The 21690-nt window shown below is 38.9% G+C and overlaps 3 protein-coding genes and 1 long non-coding RNA gene across 5 annotated transcripts; 2 read left to right on the top strand and 2 right to left on the bottom strand.

Moving 5' to 3' along the window:
• Positions 1-18: 18 nt before the first annotated feature.
• LOC109477483 (complement factor B-like) lies at positions 19-19294 on the top strand. Its single transcript, XM_019778767.1, has 7 exons — positions 19-151; positions 16430-16482; positions 16733-16856; positions 17281-17400; positions 18129-18311; positions 18848-19036; positions 19284-19294. The coding sequence occupies exons 3-7, from the start codon at positions 16748-16750 to the stop codon at positions 19292-19294; spliced, it is 612 nt and encodes a 203-aa protein (XP_019634326.1). The 5' UTR covers positions 19-151; positions 16430-16482; positions 16733-16747.
• LOC109477610 lies at positions 1109-4143 on the bottom strand. Of its 2 annotated transcripts, XR_002140673.1 has the most exons (3): positions 3751-4143; positions 2851-3056; positions 1109-1840 (listed from the first exon to the last, which is right to left on the bottom strand). XR_002140673.1 is itself a non-coding variant. In XM_019778954.1 (2 exons), the coding sequence occupies exons 1-2, from the start codon at positions 3998-4000 to the stop codon at positions 2911-2913; spliced, it is 396 nt and encodes a 131-aa protein (XP_019634513.1). In that variant the 5' UTR covers positions 4001-4143; the 3' UTR covers positions 2827-2910. The 2 variants fall into 2 exon arrangements, 1 of the variants encoding a protein (XP_019634513.1); XM_019778954.1 differs by lacking the exon at positions 1109-1840 and having other exon boundaries at positions 2827-3056.
• On the bottom strand, positions 4432-5454 carry LOC109477484 (EGF-like repeat and discoidin I-like domain-containing protein 3). The gene is made up of 3 exons (XM_019778768.1): positions 5275-5454; positions 4701-4842; positions 4432-4553 (listed from the first exon to the last, which is right to left on the bottom strand). Exons 1-3 carry the CDS (start codon positions 5401-5403, stop codon positions 4432-4434), a joined length of 393 nt encoding a protein of 130 aa, XP_019634327.1. The 5' UTR covers positions 5404-5454.
• A 182-nt stretch (positions 19295-19476) lies between the features above and the next one.
• Positions 19477-21649, top strand: LOC109477643. Its single transcript, XR_002140678.1, has 3 exons — positions 19477-19665; positions 20610-20741; positions 21132-21649. It is a non-coding gene; the product is annotated as an uncharacterized LOC109477643 (long non-coding RNA).
• Positions 21650-21690: the final 41 nt, after the last annotated feature.

The raw sequence follows: 21690 nt of genomic DNA, 5'->3' as shown, positions 1-21690 counted from the left end.
ATCCGAGGTAATTACGAACAGATGGCACCCATAGTGCATTGCGCGATAGAACCCGGGAGATGCGAATCAAGATGGCGCCGGGTCGTGGAACTGGAAGGGTCAACTCGGGAAAAACTCGTCCTTCACGGTTATTAAACGTCAGTTTTAGGAGGTAAGTTACCGTCAGATTGTTTCCTAAGTTCTTCCTTGTCATTTTAAGCAAAAAAATTACAAAGTCTGAAGCAACATCATGGCAAATTTCGGGGCTTTTGTTTAGAAGAAGACTGCTGTCGTCTGCAATCTCCAAGCAGATGTTGGGTGGGCGTGGCATTGTTCAGTTCACTTTATTTATAAGGACATTGTCGTCATGGGAACGGGCTTATGCGCGTTAAAAATGTTTTACTTTTGGTTGAAAAATTTCACATTGTTTTCTCATTCCTCATAAGTTATTCTGTTACTAGTACCTGACTTCTTTGTTTAATAAAGATTTTAGGTCTCTTGGGATAAGCTGGATGCATTTTGCATATCTTTAATACTGATTTAATCATCGAAATCTACAGTAGCACTATTCTCATGCTATAGATTAAAACATTGAAAGTTACGCTATTCTTCTGTTATAGATTTAAACATCAAAATGTACAGTAACATACTAGTAATTCTCCTGCTATTGAATGAATGAATGTCTTTAAAGTTTATTTCAGGTATTTCACCTATAGAAAACAACAGTACAAGCATAGAAACACAAACTATACATACAACATCTTATATACATTAGAAAAAGAATTTCTGTACTGACAATCTGACCTCAGAAGACATTGTATTATGCTGTTGTTGGTGTTGTTTAGCTTATCAACAAAGGAGTAGCATAATTTTCTGTGTCGGGCATCAAATGTGTCAGTAGTTTGGTGAACACACATAGTACTTGCACTGCAACATCTTGGAAACTTAAGAAGTATCCAAAAATAATTATTATATGCCACCCGACATTTGGCAAGCACACTCGAATTAACATGGTTCCATAGCTGGACGCCAAACAGTCGAGAGCAGTAAGTTCTAAATAAAGTCTTCTTCACGACGAAAGAACAGTGGTAAAATTACTTATATTAGATACAATCAAAATCTACAGTAACACCATTCTCCTGCTATAGTTTTAAACATCGAAATCTACTGTGACAGTAACGCCATTCTTCTGCTATATTTACAAATTTAAATGCACAGTAACAACATTCATCTGCTATAGATGAAAACATCGAAAGGTACAATAATAACTTTCTCCTGCTATAGGTTTAAACATCAAAATGCACAGTAACACAAAGGCACAGTAACACCAATCTCCTTATATAGATTAAAACATCAACAATGTATTAAACTCAAGCGTGTTGTGACGTAGATTTTGGGACGTAGTTTACATAAGCCATGCAAAAATGGAAATCTGACAGAAACTGACTTCATACTTTCTGTTACTAGAAAAGTGATGATTTTTTGTTAGTCCAATATACAGACTAGTTAAAAGGTACTGCGCACTGTCAAAATTACAGTGAAAAATGTATAGGGAAGGTGCACAATTATATTTATTTACTTGGATTTGCCACAAGAAATACTAGTATACAAGTGGAAGGGAGGGTAAAACAGACAATACAATACAATATCAATACAAAGTCAGAAATTACATTTGCACACTGAAACATAAAAAGTGCCTGAACCTACAGTTTGTGATACTGATAGCACCATTTTGCATGATCCACGGAATCATCATAGCAACATCCTTTCTTACGACACTTATCTGGTGTGATTCCATCCCAGCCGCACGCCCTCCTAATGTTGGGGTCCACCTGGCAGTCTTTCCCATAATGTAGATGATCTTTGATAAATGAATAAAGTTTATTTACAAGTTTCAAGATGGGAAACAGTCATCTGCTAGAGACATAGAAAACATATTTGTGACAAGGACACAGAATAAGCTAGAGTTCCCCGACCTCATACCTTTGCCAAATGATGTTAATCTTTATGACTGACTATTTGTAGATTATTCCCCCTCATTTCCATGAATCAGTTTATCATATTCTCAACCAAACGACAGTCTAATATTAACAAACAATGCCATTCTAGCATTCCCTCATAAATTATGCAAATGAAGTCCTGATTTGAATACATTATGTTTCATGATGTTCACCTTCACTGAACTTTCAAATACCTCAAGTATTAAATTCCAGGCAGTTATCATTACACAATTATAACATAACGTGTTTCTTTTGTTCTCAATTATCAATTATGTCACAAGCTTCAATAGTCTTATCATGGAATGCAGCTGATTTATAGAATTTTACCATAAATTATGCAAATTATAATTTATATGCACAATTATATGCAAGTTACAATTTACTAATCAAGAAAACAGAGATTATGACAAATAGAATTATTCTTGTACTAGGCTACATGTATATCTATTAAGTTGGGTTGGCTCCTTTTTCGTGAGCAAGGCCAAGGGAAGACAAAAAATCCCCACTTGTGAAAATAATTTGAGAGTTGTTCAAAGGGGAGTTACTGTAGCTTTTCGTTCATCCAAGAATTCTCCAAGCAGAGGTTGGTGGGGAACATCGTCATTACCTTTCTATATATGTCCATTTTTTCTGTCGCCACCCCTACCAACAGTAGCGACAGAAAAAGGGGCATATATAGAAAGGTAACGATCTTCCGCACCCAACCTGTCCTTGAAGAGTACATGTAGGTGTCAGTGTCACAGCAATCTCGCTAGGGAATTCGTCCCGTGGGGGGGGGGATTTGCTGTGACACAGGCTCTTCTTGGCTTCTTTAAACAATTAAGTTCTTTCGTTGTGGTTAGAGGAATAACAATGTTATTGTTAAAATTACCTTCAGGCGTAGCAATGTGACAAAGATACCACCGTGCAGGATCGCCGTTTCCGTTAGTAGCTAGTCCAGCATATACATGATGGGCAGGGGGTTTGGGTCTTTGTACTCCAAGAACGGCTGAGTTTCATTCTCCCTCCCAACAGCAATGGTTCCATCCAAAGACCACGTAATCCAGAACATTTTGAACTCTGTCGGGGAGACGAAGTCTATGGACAAAAATGAAAGAGGATAAAAACGTGGTACTATCAAACTAGAGTTACAACACTTCATATCTTCGCCATATGATATATTTCACAACTATTTTTTAAGTTTTTAATATTGATAATGTAAATAAAGGTTAACTTCAAACACCAGCATACCAAATGTCATTAAGCTTCATCACTGCCTTCTGGAGTTCTGTTGTTCATACAATCATGTACACACACACACACACACACAAACACTGACACAGATAGAGGGGGAGATATTGACAGACACACACACACACACACACAGATACACACACACAGATGTACACATACCCACACAAACACAGATACGCACGCGCACACACACAAACACACAGATACGTACACACACACACAAACACAGAGATACATACACGCACACACAGACACACAAACACACACGTACACACACACACAAACACAGAGAGGGGGAGAGATATTGACACACACATACACACAAACACAAATACGTACACACACAAACGTTAACACAGAGAGAGGGAGAGATATTGACACACACACACAAAAATACACACACACGCACACAGATGCACAGACACAAAAACACACAGACACATAGTTATTATACACACACACTGATACACACAAAGACACACACACACAGACTCACACAAACACTGACAGACGCTACATATGTATCACAGATACTTACTAAATGTCTCGGCTTCTGTGAGGATACCGCTCTTGATGCGGTGTATGGTAGACTCTGTGTTTTTCTTGCCACCGATAAAAATCTTATACATGTCATCCGGCTTTTTTTCCTTGGATGACAATGCCACAATGGCGTCACTTGTGGCTTCCACGTCAAACATGAAGCGGGATCCTGTCAATGGTTTTTCAGTCCAGTGGTACCCGCTCCCTGATTTTGTGCGTATAGGAGTTTGACAAACTGCAACAAACATATTCTATTGTCATTGTTTGTTGGTTTATATAAGGAATCTCCAATTAGTGACATATAACACAGCAATACTCTTCCTGGAGTCACTATTCAAACCATTACTTCAGGATGACTATACTTAATTAACAGTGTCTGGTGTTGGTAAAAGTCTTTCTCTGGCCCGATTGTTACTGTTAGCATTTTCCGATGCAGGATAATCTTTTGATTAGATTTTGCATTTTCCAAATTTTGCTGAAATGCGAGTCGGACGTATATTCCTGAAATACAACGTATATTCTGTAGGTTGCTGAAAAACTGCTGAAATACAATGTAGTTACATACTACTAGTATATACAATGTATTGCTGATCGTGAAATAGGTCATCGGCCCACTGTACGTTCGTCGGTCGGAAAATGCCAACATTTGGGCCGTGAACTACACTTTAGCCTTTCTCTTTTACATACCAACGCTGCAGTTCTTTCCGTTAAACGGAGGGGGGCAAGCACAGTCAAAGCCGCCCTCACGGTCCAGACATGTTCCTCCATTCGCACAAGGGTTTGGCTCGCAGTCACCAACATCTGTTTGGAAACAAGCAAGAGAATGAATCCACTTCCATATGTAAGATATTTACATGTACACAAGAAAGATAAGGACACATAAGCAGCGGAACAGTGTAATAAAGTCTCTACCCGATAAGAACTTTAAGGTTAATGACAGAGACCTACTTTTGCTGCAGCCTAGAATCTCCACCCTCATGCCGATATGCTGCTGCCACAACTGAACAACGAAACGCACATAACGGGCATAAATGGGGTAGTCCAGTAGATTGGTTACAGGGGTTTTCCGGTCAGTGTTGCCTTTAAAAACCTGCAAGATAAATGGATAATGTAGATAAAGGTAGATTTGTACCCAGCAATATCTTTTGCCTTATAATCAAGGAACAAGAAATTATAAGTAAACCTTTGCTCTCCTTCTACAGGCTCATTTTTGTTACATATACCACACTAATCAAGCTTCCTGGAGTCATAATACATAATTTATGTAATTACAAACACATTACATTACATATTAGCAAACCTATTCATACCTTAGCATATGTAATAATAATGGTAATTCTAAAGCAATTAAATAACACGATCTGGAGATCTGTAAAAACAGGAGTTGAAAAGTTGGAGGGAAGAGAAGAATGGATACCTGGCTAAATAATTTTAGTTGGATGCTGGTTTGATATCTTTTTCTGATATACATGTAGTCAACAAACAAATTTTAAAGTGAAGTGATCTGTGGTATCTAAGGCACCTTTATGAAGCCATCGCTGTCTGCATATGTCGTCCAAGTTGTCCGGTCTGCGCTGTACCGTAGTTTGTAGGATCGAACCCAAAAGTCATCACCACTGCCCTGGATGATGGTCCCTGTGATGAGATTCATTCTTCCCAAATCCACCTGAAGACAGAATTGTTATTCGTTACTGCTCGCTCGTGAAATGTAAGAAGATCACATACTGAGCAATTGAAGAAGTTGAATACTCTTTGATAATGTTATGCATGAAAATTCTTATAGCTTTGACTCAAATTCAGAACTAGCAGAACGCCAACCTGCAGCCATTCTCCAACGTTGTTTTTTCCTGCTGCCCATGTACCTGAACCGGCACCTTCGATCAACCGTACACGTGCGCGGTAGGGCTCGTGATTACTTGAGCTCTTGTGGTCCCAGTACGAGGATGCAGTGATGCGGTCATCAGGTATGACATGGGATATCATCCCAAATGGTTTACTACAAGCTGGAAAAATGAGAAAAAATATCTTAGATGCATTACTAGTTTAGGTTTGGATTCAAATACCAAGGAGGTTTAAAATAAAATGTATTTAACCTTGATGCAAAATGCCATCCACGTGCAAATTAGATAATGTTTCTGACATTTACAGGAGATGACGATAGACAGACAACAACTTGTAGTCTACACTGTACACTACCCTGAAGTTATTGAACTAAAAGTAAAAAGATACCAGAAGGTCACCAGAGGTGGTACGAGGAAGAACTTTATGAAATTATTGTCTCCATGCATAGATGATAAATATGATGATCATTTTCAGGTCTCCCCACCTACCAGATATCAGGACAATCCATCAAAAGCCATCTCGAGTTATCTTGTTTACTGACAGACAGACATACACACATTCAAACGCAACCGAAAACATAACCTCCATGCCGAAGGTAGTAAACACATTATGCTAACCTGTGAAACAGCGGTATGTAGCATGTAAATTCTTTCTGCAACCACGGCGGGGGTCACCAAACACACGGACATTCGCCGTTACGTTGCAGCGCTGTAAGCCCTGACAGGCATTCCACACAATCAGCAGACTTTTCTCCGCGATGTTGTTATAGTGTCGAAAGGTGGCGTCATCAATCACAAGCGACTGTCCCGCCGGGCAAGACAGTCGCAAGGTGTTTAACTCACCGACGGTTTCTAGAGATGTAATGTCAATAATTGTAATCTCTCTCTTACAGACAAACACACACACACACAACTCTCTCTCTCTCTCTCTCTCTCTCTCTCTCTTTCTCTCTCTCTCTCTCTCCCCCTTTCTCTTGTGTACATGTTGACTTCAAGTCTCATCAGTCTCACCAGGCTCAGTTTACATGACTATTATGTCTTTTTGCTGATACCTCTGACCTCTGACTGACATGACATGCACGCACGTGAGTCTTACTTTTTTTGGGCTTTGTAAATTTTTGCCTTGTGGTCATCTGGTAAGCTTGCTGTACAGTTGTGACATCAGGCTGCACCGTTGTTCCCTTTGACAGCAGAGTTGTTCTCTTTGACAGCACAGTTGGCACATCTGACAGCACAGTTGGCACATCTGACAGCACAGTTGGCACATCTGACAGCACAGTTGGCACGTCTGACAGCACAGTTGGCACATCTGACAGCACAGTTGGCACATCTAACAGCACAGAAGGTACCTCTGGTGGTGGAGAGATGATGACATATCCTGTAGTGTTCTATGCAACAAATAAACATGATATTATACAACCAGTCTCAAAAGGGGAAAAAATGATATACTTGTTATCAATTAAGTAAACTCAACAACTAAGTTCTGAAAAAATGAGAGACAGCACAGCATGCATACGTGCCAGAGAACTGTTAGCGTATCATGACCTTCATGAAAATGGATTGTTTTGGGTGTGTTTGTTCGTGTGTGTTTTAGCATATTTTGTGATACGATCATAGGAATACGTTATGTAGGCCAGGATTGTGATGGTACTTGGAATGTGGATTATATCTTTGGAAGATAAACGTCAAGATTAAATAATGGGAATCCAGGTTGCTCTGTATGGGTTTCTCAAATTTGTAGGCAATTTGCAATAGTGACAAAATGTGATAAAAATCTGTTGAAGTGAGTCTTGTGTTTAATCATGTCAGCCATAATGGCTGCAATGTTTTTATAGAATAAACCATTCATTAATTGATTCATTCATTCAAGACTGACCGGATGGATTCCTGCTTTGTTGCCCGAAATGATGGTGAAGTACATGGCAAAGCAAAATCCCATACCGAACAAGGCTGCTACTGAAATGGTGAAGATGATAACGCGGAGTACACAAGAACCATGAAAGGTCGACTTGCAGCTTTTAGCAAACCCACATTTGCCTGCCTCTTCGTGGTCGTCTGTGTACAAAAAAAAGTTTCATTTTAATTTATTTGTAGTACATTTACTTGTTGAAAATATCAACTATAAAAGCGACATTTTTGAGCAAGTAAATGAATATGCTACTTGAAAAAGCAGCATACTTGAGGATGACTGCTTTATCTTTAAACAATTACTTGAAATAGATACAACGACATGCAAAAAACTATTGAAATCATGATAAAGTGCATTAATATTTGCCTTCAGTCTGTTCATCACTTATTTCAGCATAGTTGTCTTCACCACTTTTGTCAGTAGCAGTGGAACATGTAGGTTGTTTTTCTTCAGCTGTATAATCATACCATTTTACGTAAAATAATACATTACTTTATAGGCACAGCAATGCGACATTCTTAATGTCTATAACTAAACATACTGACAGGCAAGTGAGTACAAAAGAATTAACCTATGTACAAGACCATGAGCATGTTGAGTTTAGCGTCTTCTTCTTAAATTTCCAAGACCTAAAATTTCTATCTTTTCCTATTTCTACACAGTAAGGATTATAACCTTCTAGAATGTACTTAAATTCATCTATAGCATGAAATGTTACAAGGTTGAACAGCTTTGAGTATTTATCATCATATCGTGAACAATCTATAATAAAATGAAGTTCATCTTCCATATATAATTTGGACAAAATTGGCAAAACCTCCAGTCTTGTACGGTGTTACATAAAATACATTCAGTACACATTTCATGATGTTCATGATTTTTCAATGAAAGAAGAAATGACAAAGACTTTCGTAAGTCAAGAATGTTCAGAAGTCTTCTATTAGTGGAACAGATTATCTTTAAACAAGATAAATGTTTAAAGTTGCTAACAAGACAGGGTACATTAATTTGTGTACCTTTGTCTCTAGTCCCTTGACCAGCATAGTGGTACACATGGTTGTCAGGGTTATCATTTTCTTCCGTAGCAAAGTAGCAGCAATGAAAAAATTTTCCAATTACTTTGTTTTACATAATATGACAAACACATGTAATGTATGATAAGCAAGCCAGATCTTTAAACAAGATAAATGTTTAAAGTTGCTAACAAGACAGGGTACATTAATTTGTGTACCTTTGTCTCTAGTCCCTTGACCAGCATAGTGGTACACATGGTTGTCAGGGTCATCATTTTCTTCAGTAGCAGAGTAGCAGCAATGAAAAAAATTTCCAATTACTTTGTTTTACATAATATGACAAACACATGTAATGTATGATAAGCAAGCCAGATAATGATAATGCAAATCAGGGTCTAGTTTGCATATCTAATACGAACAGTGGTAAATGATGGGAATTTCATACGTAACATGAATTGCGTGAATGTATTGGTCCTTTGCATAAGTAATAATGAAATGTTTCAAGGGAATTCTGCCATAGAGTGCCGCAAGTAAATTTAAATAGAGAAGACCATTTAAATAGAGAAGACCATCATCTAATGAATGACACAATATAGAACCATGAAATTTACAAAACCTCTAAATACTTCATGGAGGTGATTCTCTCATTGAACCAATATTTTGTTTAGTAGAATTTTATTATTTCATATTGGTGTTGGCCTCAAGTGAAAGATAACCATCAGGCCGTACCTTGTATGTAAACATCATTGACTCAGAAAAAGAAAAAAAAAACGACTCCTGTACTGACTATTACTAGTCATACAGCTCAGACTCATTTGGAGAGTGATTATAACATGAATCATAATGAGAAAACGCACTGCAAATAATCTCATTTCATCTGAAACAGTAGGACCTTAAGAAATGTAACATAAAAGACATTAAAAAAACTCTTAAAGCAAAACATCAGTCACTGAAATCTGCATTTGCCCTTTCCAAATAACAGAGTTCAGGGGAGCAAGTAGTCGGGCAAAAGGGCTTTATAAAATGTCTCAAAACGCGAAGAGGAGCAGCATGGAAACAAATATTCACCAAACTCCAAGCAGATTTGGCCAATGGATACTGTCTGACAAATGGATACTGCCAAGCCAATTTGATACTGTTTTGGCGGCAACCGAAAAATCTGCATCAAACCACCAGTTACCTCACTGATGCATGCAAAACCCGAATAAGTCATGACTACCCGAAGGCGTCGCAATTTATAGAGTTGGAAGAATTTTATCCGGCGAGGGAGTCGAGGATTTGTTTTCATAAGCATTGTCCAGACTTACCTCCAATCATTGGGTGGCAAATGGGGATACTGCCTGGTCAATTTGATAACAGTAACTGTATTTTGCAACCACAGAAACATCTGCTTGGAGATTAGTCCAGACAAGCTCGATTGGGCAAAACACTTCTTGGAAACATGTAGATTTTGCCGCTTTTAAGATAATTTGCAACTAGCTTTCTTTGCAAAATCATGCCATAACATACTAATTGTATGTGTATATTGTACAGTGTCAAAGAAAGAAAAGTAAATATAAATATTAAGCAATATAGAGAACCGACATCTACTATTGGATACTACTACCACGCTATCATGAGGCTTGACTTCTTCTTTTGAGTGGGTTTTGTGATCTTAGCAAAAGCATAAACTTTTGTATATCATAAATGGTAAAAAAAGTGGGGGAATTGTGGCAACTATTTAGAACAATTTATTTCTGTTGGGCTCACGTAGTTAATACACTGATAATACATGTAGAATCATGTTCCACTCCGCTTTTGAGTGTGTGGAGTAGAAAATCACGTGAGCGTTAGCCAAGTGTAGTGTAAATTGCTGTGTGGTATAGGACAACATGTACATACCGTCATCTTGTTCAGGAGTAGAGGGTCCTGTTGACTCTTGTGGAGACGGGGCCGCCTCGTATCCAGAATCACACGGGGCTGTATAGAGCAAATTATTGCGTTGATCTTGGTCTTGACGATCCTCGCTGCCGCCATAGTGACTCGATTCCTTCTGATTTGCATTGTCCTCTCTTCCGTAGACCTGTGACACAGTTATTGGCTCCTCTTGACCCGTGCCGTGACCATCCTCGCTGCCGCCATAGTGACTCAATTCCTTCTGATTTGCACTGTCTTCTCTTCCGTAGACCAGTGACACAGTTGTTGGCTCCTCTTGACCCGTGTCTTCAACAGGTTCTAGTTTAGTTTCCTTATGATCTGTTTTGTCGTCATAGAGCCGCAACAAAATCTCAGTCTGGACTTGACCTGAGTCGTCAGTGGATTTTACTTTAGTCTGCCCAGCCGATTTCTGTATATCCTCTATCTGTCCATAGGCATAGAGCTTTGCCATCAATTTTGAATCCTCATAATTTGTTGTGTCCCTGTACATTGTTTTTCTGTACACTGGTGATTTAATGGATGTTTCGGCCTGGTTGTCATCATGTCGAGTGTTTGGAGGGCCGGGCACCTTGGCAGAAGGCTCGACACAGTCTTCGGGTACAGGCCTGCAGTCCGAGGTGTACATGTTTTGGTACTGGTGCTTTACTTCTCGCACCCTCTGTGTTTTGGCCTGGGGTTCATCATGTCCAGAGTTGATAGGGAGGGGCACCCCGCACTCCGCTGTGTTTTGGTACTGGTGCTTTACTTCTCGCACCCTCAGTGTTTTGGCCTGGGTTTCATGATGTCCAGAGTTGATAGGGAGGGGCACCCCGCACTCCGCGGTGTTTTGGTACTGGTGCTTTACTTCCCGAACAGCCTTCTCTTCTTTCTGCATTTTTTGTCTCAGGATGGTTCTCGCTGAAGTATTACTAGTTTGGTAGATTTCTATATATTGTTGGTGGCTTCAATTGAAGAAGACGATGTTGCCAGGTAAAACAAGAACGTTGGAAAGTGAGAAAAACAAGACCGATTTCTCGGGCCAAAATTGCTTTTCTGTCAGCATAGACTCATTTGGTGAAATCATGTAATGAAAAATACACACTGCATAAACATTTCATATTGCATTTCATATTACAACCATTTTAGTGAGAAATGTCATTAACTTAAAAGGAATTCAAATCCTCTTTAAGCAGGTCATTGACCCTTGAATTCGTATGTTTACAAATGTATGCGATTTGCCTAAACAATTTTTCCGAGAAATGTAATCAACTTAAAAGGCATTCAAAACCTCTTCAAACAAGAATTCAGAGATCTCATACCTCCATGAAATATATGATTTTTGTAAATGTTTTTTTTATTTGTCTCATTGACAACAAGAAATTTTGATACATTCACATTTAACATTCAAGACTCCCCAAGGACACCACCACACACCCCCAAGGACACTGCAAGCCCTGCTTTAACTTTTCCGGCCAGAATGGAAAGCCAGGATCATGTTAGCTGCCCTTTTATACAAAACAGGTTTCTCTTGTCAAAGTCCTTCCCTAGCCTGAAACTGCCGAGGACAATTTGCTGATACCATCATTTCTTGAATTTCTTGAGTTGAGAACTTTGAATAAAGCATACCGCAAAATGAATGAATAGTAAATACAAATTTCATACTGATATTTAGAGAGTTATCATTGTAACAAGTGATTATCTAAAAAGCGGTTTTGGACACTGTATTTTTTCTCCACTTTGTTGTGCACAGTAACAGGAATGAGTTCATCACTGTAGTGGAACCAACCATTCTTCTCCATGGGGAGGTGCAGGATATGTGCAGTGGTGATGAATCTAACTGCCAGCTTTACATGACTATGTGCTTGATAAACTAAAGGATTAAAGTAAAATATTGTGATGTTCTTTTTTGGGTTATAGACCTTTTACTTCCTAAAAATGCAGCCAAATTTTGTTTTATATTCATTGGAAGCCATAATTATACATTTTGTGTGCCTTCGTTCATCTTTCATGTTCAAAGTTGTTTTGTATGTTTTCATATAAGAATACAAGTCATTTTAAAGGTTACCTTCTGGTAAGAATTCAACAATCAATAAAGTGAGATTTCAGACTGTTGCTGTTCTTGTAGTATTCCCCAAGAGAAGAGAAAGGCTGATGTAGCCACTACAGTGTTTGTCCTTGGTGCTGAAAGTGTGATGCTGCTACAATTTGAAGTTCAACATCATCTTTTTTTATGTTTGATTCGTAGCCAAGTAAAGAGGCCATTACTTTCATGTAACAAAAAAAAACATTTCTTACTGACCAGTATATCTGTCAGTCATTCTTTAAGCATTTATAGTTTTGCATGAAGAAAGGGTAGTTTGTTAAGGTTCTCTGGGTTCTTTTTGAAATGAATGGTTGAAATATTAAGTATATAGCTAAGACCCAGAAGGGAAGGATTTGGTCCCAGTTTGAAGTTTTTTTCTTTTTTTTTTCTAATTTTTTGTACATGTACAATGAGAAGAAAGGCAGCTCCAGAAAATTGGTTGAAGGAACCTCAAACAGTCCCTATGGTCGCATTGGAATGTTAAATTAAGGTTCACGCGCTGCATTCAGAAATGTATTTTTTTTGTTCTGGCAGATGTTATTTGCTCATCTTTCATGCCTGATTTACCAGTACATCGCCTTAAGCGTTCAATACATTGATCAGTCTACAGCTATGAACCCCCAAGCATCTTCATTGCCATTTCCTGTATGTTTTCCATTGCACTCTTTCTTCCCAATGTGCAAGGTGGTTTCATTACCTGTACTTGTTTTTGTGACTAGTGTGTACTCCTTTGTGGTAATGAATACGGCTTGGTACAAAAGTAATATTCTCTATACAAAAACATGTAGATGTCCTCCATATAACAAAATCCATATTTTAAAGCAGAACAAAACAATCTAATTTTTCGGGTTGCAAAGAGCTAACCTAACTAATATCATCTTCAGATGGTTAGGAGATTACAAGAGATTCTATAACACTTTCTGTTTTATTGTTCATAAATAGCATGCCCTACACACAGTTTATGACACTAAACTATGTCTACAATGAATAATGGTGTCAGATCGATCCTACGCAGCATCATGTGTCTGGCTCAAAAGTGCATTCAAGATTCTTAAAAAAACTATTGAATATGTGATCAGGCAGACTATTTACCAGACGTATCTGGGAAGTGTTTTATTTTTGCTGAGCCAGTGAAGCCGTGAACTTGCGGTGCTGAGATAAACAACGTTCACTGACAACTTCATTCTGTTTTTCCATGCAGAAGACAGCTTCGAAGGTGAATTTTTTCCCTGTCATATTTAGTTTACAGACAAGACAGTCCTCAGTTTTCTCTTTGAATTCTCCTCTACAGATCTTTCAGTCAATTCACATTTGTCAGAAGAATTACGAAAATGTTATGTGAAGGACAGCAGTTGACTTCACAAAAGCAAAGCAAAAATAGTCATCTCTGGTTCTCTATCATTCTTTGTTTGGGGCTTGCTTCTATGAGAGGCGTCGCTTTCCCGCAAGGCTGCACCATTAAACAAGAAACTCACGGTGTGTTTACACTGGTGAAATTGAACTGTCGGGGATTAAAGTTGACAACGGTCCCCAAAAATCTACCAGCTGATCTTACTCGCTTGGAAGCTTCCTGGAACCACCTCAAGAACCTGACAGACGTTCCGGTACTGAAAAATCTCGATTCACTGGACTTGAAATTTAACCGCATTGAAACCGTGGACTGGGCGTCTCTCCGCAATTTACCCAATTTGGAATCCCTCTACTTGACGCACAATCGAATCGCACACGTGAACTTGGATGTTGTGGATGTCGGGAGGGATTTGCCCAAACTGTCATACGTAGGTCTGTCGTACAACAGGATAGCCTCCGTCTCCTTACACGAGTTGGGATATCCCTTTAACTTCCCATTTGCCATAACACCGCTGCAAAACAACCCCTTTACCTGTGACTGTGCAATGCTGTGGTTGATGAACAAACTCAAATGTCTAGTAGAACAGTTTGAATCCGGTTTACCTTCCCGTGCAAAAACACTCAGGTGTGAATGGTGTGACGCCTGCGTGCTGGCTTACTATCAGGGACTCAGCACGGCTTTTAAATGTGCCAGCCCTAAGCACCTCAAGGGAAAGCTCTTGTTGGAAGTTTCACAAAATTTGACAGAATGCGGAACTGAAAAGTCAGTCTCAACAATAACTACTGACCTTGGTCTTTCTACTGGACATCGTCAGGCTTACGGTCACGCAGCAGCGCCATCTAACGACATGCTAAGGAAGTCCAGCTGCTCGCAAGGCGCGGACGGGAATGTCTACCAATATGTGTTTCTCTCAAGTGGCCCTCACGATTGAAACGGTGCCCTCTAGAAAGCCAGGCTATGTTGATTTGATTATACAGATGACATCTCTGGGAACCCCAAAACTGACGCGAGCGTCCGAAAAAAAAGTTTGGCAAAAAAAGTTTCCTTCATTATGAAATCTACGTGGTCATAGTGGTTGAACAAATGACTAAACTCACAGAGTATGATATGGCGAATTGACTTCGAATTAAAATCTTTTTTCAATATTTTTTTGGCAACATACGACATATATTTGCTCATTTTGTACAATTTACAGTATGGTCGAAAACGTTTTTTTTAAACGGACGAAAATGTCATCCATATACATTGTAATAAAATCAACATGGCATTACGAATACAGCATATGCATAAAGAATCTTGATATATAACGAAATATATAATGAAACATTTGCAGTATGGTTTCTGTCCGATCAACAGTCCCACGTATCAAAAAACAAAACCACCAGTCTGTCTAAACATGACAGACACGATGCAGATGTCAGTCGAAATATTAAAGATTCCATGGCCTCAAGCTACTCAAGCAGAAGTCGGGGCAGAATAATAGATTTGCTTTGTGAAATTCAGAAACCAAGCCCTATTGTACTAGTTAGATTTATTGATATCAACATCACAGATATCCACAGTCCACAGTTTGCAAAAGTATAAGAAGGATACGTAACTATACATTTGTGAAGTTTAGTCATATCTACTATTAGATCAATATATATATTGTAATTCAAACTTTACCACTGGATAAAATTGAAACAATTTGTTAACAGATGTTTCAAGTGTCTGTCCGACACTCTTCATCAATGAAGAAAAATGTTTATGCAAGATTATATTATATTATATTATAATATTATATTTACATGTTTATAAGATTTATGGAACAAAAAAAAGGTTCTAAAATAAGTTTTTGGACATTTGTACTTGTGCCTAGTTTGGCATAGATGTACAAGTAAGCACAACCAAAACAAGTCCTCGGAGATCTCATACCTCCATGACATATGCAGAGTTTATATTAATGTTTTTATGTTTAGGGAGGGGCATTTGTGTCATTGATTATGGAAATAAGGTCATAATTAGCATAATCTAGTTTAATCTATGGTTTTCGAAACTTAAATCACAATATTTTGCTTGTAAAATTCCTATCATTTGGCAATATTTTAATTCAACATGACATTAATTGTGCAAATGACCTCTATATTAACATGATATTTGCATAGTGATGTTAATCTTTAGAACACCCCCAAGAAGCTCCTTCACAACTACTTTTAGCCTGGTAGGTCGCAATGCTTTTGCGTAGTACGTTTTAAGGTAACAACAGATGGCTTTGGTGGCGCCAAGGCTCAATTAGTTTTCAGGATTCAATTTAGAATGCTTTCAAATTTAAGTTAAACCTAAATCTAGCTCATGCAGTTGTTAATATGGACTGGCGGTTGTTATGGTCTTTTATTTACAGTTCTCCACGATGGTTAAAGTAATATAGTGGTTAAGTGCTTTCAACAATGTAGTTCTTACGTAACGTCTCGTACAATCCAAACAGAGATGTAAGTTGATTATGGAACCTGGGAGACGGAGGGTTCTTGAAGACTAAACAGTCAGATCGTAGTGTGAAAACTTTGCAGTTACTGTATTATTTGGGATCACCTTGTCTCAAAAGCAGTGCATTCAGTTCATACGTTGAAACAACCAAGGACAAGCTTCATCTGACAACTCGTAAGTCATCTTATTTTTTCCGCATACTAATGTATTATCATTTAATAAGTACATTTCAAACGGTTGAAATGGATGCATCACTTTGTGTACATATACATTGCAGCATAAAATTGAATGTAGATTATGTACTTGACATGTTCAGCTTTGGTCTGCTAGCCTAAGGGTTTGTGTATCATAATATGCAGATTTGGCAGAAGTTGTTCAGTCTCTTTCAAACTGGAAACAACTTTGCATGTTGTGTCACTATCAGAAGAAACACCGGACGATGGACTTCAGGACCCACAAAGCCTCGGTCCTCTTGTGTATTTCTGTCCTTTGCTGCGGCACAGGGGCCATCGGGATAATTACTGGACAGCAAGCAGCCTATTTGAAAGGTCCTTAATATGTTTCTTCCTTTTATGTGTTTTCTTTTGTAATTATCTTTGCCAAAAAAGGTAGCGTTTGTGTGTTTGTATGTGTGTGTCAAGGGGAAGGTGAATGTTGTGAAATAAAACATATTCAAATCAGGACCTCATTTGCATAATTAATGATGAAATGCTATAATACCCTTTTTTTCTAAAGATAGGACTAACATTGGGTAGAAAATATGATCAATTGAATTCATGAAGATGACAGTATTTGCAAAACACTTTTTGTAAGAATTTGAGAAACACAATTCCTCTGACGGTCTTAAAAGCTGACATCATTTGACGAAGGTATGAAACCGTGGTACTCTAGTTACGTGTTAAAAACATTGTCTGAGATATGATGAATTTAGGGACTAGAATATGAAACTTTTAACTGAGTAACATTTTCCAGTCCGGATGGCAGAAGTAAAGACAAAGATTGACGGAGTGAAGTCCCGGGTAGGGAACGTCCGGGAGTCGGTCATCTCTTTAGTGCAGAATCGTCTGCCGACTGTGGCTACCTTTTCTGCTGGTAAGACATTTTTAAAGACATCCCATGTAGTTTTCAGAGCTTGGAAACCCGTCAATTATCTACATACATAGTGAGTTGAAACCACACTGTCCCAATGTATATATTGATCATGACGGACCAAAAATTCCCAACATTCTGACAGAAAATGGTTACTGGAAGGGCCCTGGGCTGATGTTTATGGTACCACCCAGAAAATAATTGACTCATATTGGAGCTTATTTCTGCTGTTTTAAACGCCCAAGGTATGAAATACTGACTCAAAGTGCTAATGTGAAGCAGTATGTGTCAATATCACAAAGATATTGAGAAGAACCAGTGAGAATATTTCCTATTTTGCTGCCCTGAAATCGCATTGGATGCCTTTAAAATAATTTCTTTTTATAACAACATCTTTTACATGCAAAATTGGCCAAAAGTTAATCAAGTCTCATCTTGTATCCTAGCCTTTTAAATTCATTGACGCCAGGAAATCGAAATTATAGACGTCATATAGCATCACATTCCATTACTTAATCTGCCATTGTTGTACGATAAAAAGTAGCATTTCGACAATTTGTAAACTGAAACGTACTTGTCAGAAACGCACGACTTCGCGAGGCCATTTTGTCAATGATATGATAGTAGAAAGTGCATCTAGATCTTCACATTCCTTTCCAGGGCTTTGATCGCACTGTTTGTTTCATGAATCTGTTCATCTTTTAATCGTCGTCATTGTGTTTGGCCATTAGGTTCCTGTCCAGACCCCCCAGTCATCACCGGAGCCAGTATCTTCGGTTGCAGCACCCCCTATGAGGAGTCCGAAGTCTGCATCTACACCTGCAGCAGGGGGTATGTTCAGGAGGGGGGCACCCGGAGCCGCGCCTGTAGGGGAGAGAGCTGGGAAGGCTCGGATCTCGTCTGCACCGAACAAAGTGAGCTATGTTTAGCATCCTATAAACAAGGAACGTCTAAAAATTGACATTTTCTCATAGCTATTCAAAGAGGCTCTGTCCAACAAACGACTGTACCCCTCACCACTGACCAAGTGTCTTTGACCTGAACAGACTCTGAGTTGGGACCTGCATGATCTAACTCATGTATGCTAATTTATGTTTTATTTACCCATTTTTAATCTCCTTGGTTTGCGTCGGAATAAGCAGTGCAGTAGTTTGTTGGGCTAGACCAGGTAAACATTATGCATTTGCTTACCAAATGTTACTTTTCTCTTTTACATTTTGTTTATCGTCAATGTTCTTGGCAATAATGTCACAGCACGAAAACAGACATTTATGCAAAATTTCTGCAATATGTAAATAAGTATTAAAGGGAGGAAATATTTCAGTGGACTTTACGTTAAGGCCACGGAAAGGCAAATTCCGCCTTTCCGTCACCTTTCAGTGCGCTTAAATACTACTCAAATACATTTCATATCTTTACGCTTCCTTTACAAATCCGTAAACATGTGCAGCTTTAGGTTCCTGCCCAGACCCCCGGAACATCACCGGAGCCAGTATCACCGGCTGTAGCGCCCCCTATGAGGAGTCCGAAGTCTGCATCTACAGTTGCGACAGGGGGCATGTTCAGGAGGGGGGCAACTGGACCCGAGCCTGTAGGGGAGGGAGCTGGGAAGGCTCGGATCTCATCTGCAGTGAACAAAGTGAGCTATATAGTATGATGTTGTACTTTATTCCAACACAAATTTTCTACGACCACTGTTGCCTTCATCAGGATAGTTATTGACAGTGGTCGTTGAAATTTGATTTCTTTGTCCTTGTTATGTTGGTCAGGAATAAAGTTCAACATTGTACTATGATTACTACCAAATTGAATACAGATGAACTTTCAACTGAAATTTAATGATAATGTGAGCTATATTTTGCACCCTATTGTACATTTTCTCGTAGCTATGCATTAAAAAAAATTAGAAAACAAAGAAGCATCTCCGATTTGCAATTCAATGATTCAATGATATGAGTCAATGATTTGAAGTGAATTGACTCATCTTGTCCCTGTTGGGAAGGCTTGGATAGCACTAGCACTGTTTCTTTATTTCATTTTTTTATTCATATTATGTTTATCATCAATGTTCAGCTGTAGGTCCCTGCCCGGACCCCCCGACCATCAGCGAGGCCCGTACCTTTGGCTGTGACGCCCCCTACGAGGAGAATGAGATCTGCACCTACTTCTACAGCTGTGAGAGTGGGTACCTGCAGGACGGGGTCCTCCTGAGCCGCACCTGCCAGGGCGGGATCTGGGAACAATCCGATAGCAACTGCACTCAAGAATGTAAGCCATATATTAACCCCTGCCCAAGCAACTAAGTTATTTTTGGCTTTTTTGTCGGGGTTTCTTTTTGCACTGGAATTTTTTTTCACCCAACCCAACCTCTGCCGGCACTCACCCCGGGATGAAAAAAATTCCAGTGCATAAACCCCAATAAAAACAGCATAAAAACACGCCAAAAATAACCCAAAACCCAAACCTCTGCTTGGAGAGTACCAAACAACCCCTTCGAGACTCAAATTGGAATCTAGCTTCCTAATTCTTTTTAGTCAAACCATAACATCAGGCAAATTTGCCAAGCAAACCCACCAATTCCAGGTAGAAAGGTGTCTGAGCTTTTTTTACCCCGTGGAGAGAGGTATCCTTCCGCCCGAAGGTACTGTTTTCGTTGGTGTTTGTGTATTTCCAGCTGTAACGCATACAGCCATAATAGTTTTGACCGATTTCTTTCGGACCGATTTTCGGAAGAAGATTGGTTATTAGGGTCCAGATGATGTTTTTTTTTTCAGGTATTGAAATGATTATGATTAGACACCCCTGTGGTGTATGCCATGTGGTATCGTCTACCTGTTGTCCACCAAGCTTATTTACACTTCTCTAAGAAGGTTGTATTGTTCATTATAATTGTGATTTCTGCAATTGTCAGCAGTTGTTGTGGACATTATGCAGTATATACTATCCGGAGGTTTGAAGTCTAGATATCAGTTTTCTTCTTGACAGATTATTTTTAATTGCAAATCTGAGTCTCAAAGGGGTTGATTGGTCATAGGCTATTCAATCATTACAAAATACATCAGACTGTAAAATTGTCAATTAAACATCATATTACAAGCTGTGCATAAAATCATAATACCACTACGCATGATGCTCAGAGAGTAACATGTGCAGATGGTATGAAAGACTGTACATGTTCATGACGTTTGTATCTTATTCTGGAACTGTTTCAGATTGCTTCTGGGAAGGCGCAGCTTCCTTCTGTGACCCTGATGCTGACTGTGACTGGGAAGGCCACGTGCAGGGTGGCAGCTGCGGGGACGGACAGTGTTGTTTTTCGGACGTGGAAGTATACAACTGTAATGGTGAGACATTTTTATTTTTCGGACAGAAGTATTGTTTTGGGTGGCGCCAAAAAGTTGGTACGTTTGGGTTCCAGAGTGGCAAAGGTTGCTATAGAGTGGAAGGTAGTTTTGGCAGTAGAAGCATGTCATTGTGCAATAATTATGCAACAATTCAGAAGTATTGTAATGCTGATAACATCCATTTAAAGATTACACCTCCAATATACTCACAAAAACCTAATACTCTTTCCAGAAGTCTGAAATTCACAAGCAAACAAGATTAACAGTCGCACAGACTGATAGCTAAACTATGCCAGGTAATACAAAAGAAATATTCATATAAGCTAATATCATAATGATTGTAATACAGGAAAGCTTGGATTTAACAACCGGTTACATTTCTGTTTACAGGCGAATGAAACAGGCTCACAGAATGGCAAGCTTAACACACTTCATCCCCGACATCCTGGTTCAACGGCATGTCTACTTTCGTGGCACAGTCACTTATTAGACACATGCTTATGCTCAAAATTTAAACTATGTTGCACATATTTTCACATTTATTTCATATAGAGGTTAGATATGCAGAGAACTGTGAAAAGTAGAGTCACAATAATAATAATTGCTCCTAAGGAGCTGTGTAACACAAGTAGAATAACTGTCTTGAGATAATCTCGTTTTGACTGTAATACATTTGTATATCTAGTATTCGGTGTAGGAGGTTTCCTTTGTTTCAACTCAACATTGTAACAGAGACAGTGTGTGACACACTAGAGTTCTACCATCTCATACCTTCGCCAAATGATGTTTACCTTGAAGCTAGGAGCTATGAATAAATCCTAAGAATCTCAATATCGTGGCTACCTACTCCTATTTGTCAGCTTGTGTATAATAATGTGAGGGCACTCCATATACACATGTTCGTGTTCCAGTTATTGAATTCCCTGCCTAGGCTACCAGCAATATAGCA

Source organism: Branchiostoma belcheri, unplaced genomic scaffold (genome assembly GCF_001625305.1).
Source record: "Branchiostoma belcheri isolate BF01 breed outbred unplaced genomic scaffold, Haploidv18h27 scaffold40, whole genome shotgun sequence".
In the NCBI taxonomy this organism is placed as follows: Eukaryota; Metazoa; Chordata; class Leptocardii; order Amphioxiformes; family Branchiostomatidae; genus Branchiostoma; species Branchiostoma belcheri.
This window is presented reverse-complemented; position numbering and strand designations above follow the sequence as displayed.

What these genes read in the sequence shown, in the direction of transcription:
- LOC109477610 (XM_019778954.1), bottom strand. Translation starts at nt 4,000, where the DNA reads ATGTTTGTTGCAGTTTGTCAAACTCCTATACGCACAAAATCAGGGAGC. An exon ending in CACAGAAGCCGAGACATTTA is followed by an intron (nt 3,057 to 3,750) that starts GTAAGTATCTGT and finishes TTTTGTCCATAG; the next exon opens with ACTTCGTCTCCCCGACAGAG.
- LOC109477484 (XM_019778768.1), bottom strand. Translation starts at nt 5,403, where the DNA reads ATGAATCTCATCACAGGGACCATCATCCAGGGCAGTGGTGATGACTTT. An exon ending in ACAGCGATGGCTTCATAAAG is followed by an intron (nt 4,843 to 5,274) that starts GTGCCTTAGATA and finishes TTTATCTTGCAG; the next exon opens with GTTTTTAAAGGCAACACTGA. An exon ending in GATTCTAGGCTGCAGCAAAA is followed by an intron (nt 4,554 to 4,700) that starts GTAGGTCTCTGT and finishes GTTTCCAAACAG; the next exon opens with ATGTTGGTGACTGCGAGCCA.
- LOC109477483 (XM_019778767.1), top strand. Translation starts at nt 16,748, where the DNA reads ATGGACTTCAGGACCCACAAAGCCTCGGTCCTCTTGTGTATTTCTGTC. An exon ending in GCAAGCAGCCTATTTGAAAG is followed by an intron (nt 16,857 to 17,280) that starts GTCCTTAATATG and finishes AACATTTTCCAG; the next exon opens with TCCGGATGGCAGAAGTAAAG. An exon ending in TCTCGTCTGCACCGAACAAA is followed by an intron (nt 18,312 to 18,847) that starts GTGAGCTATGTT and finishes AAACATGTGCAG; the next exon opens with CTTTAGGTTCCTGCCCAGAC.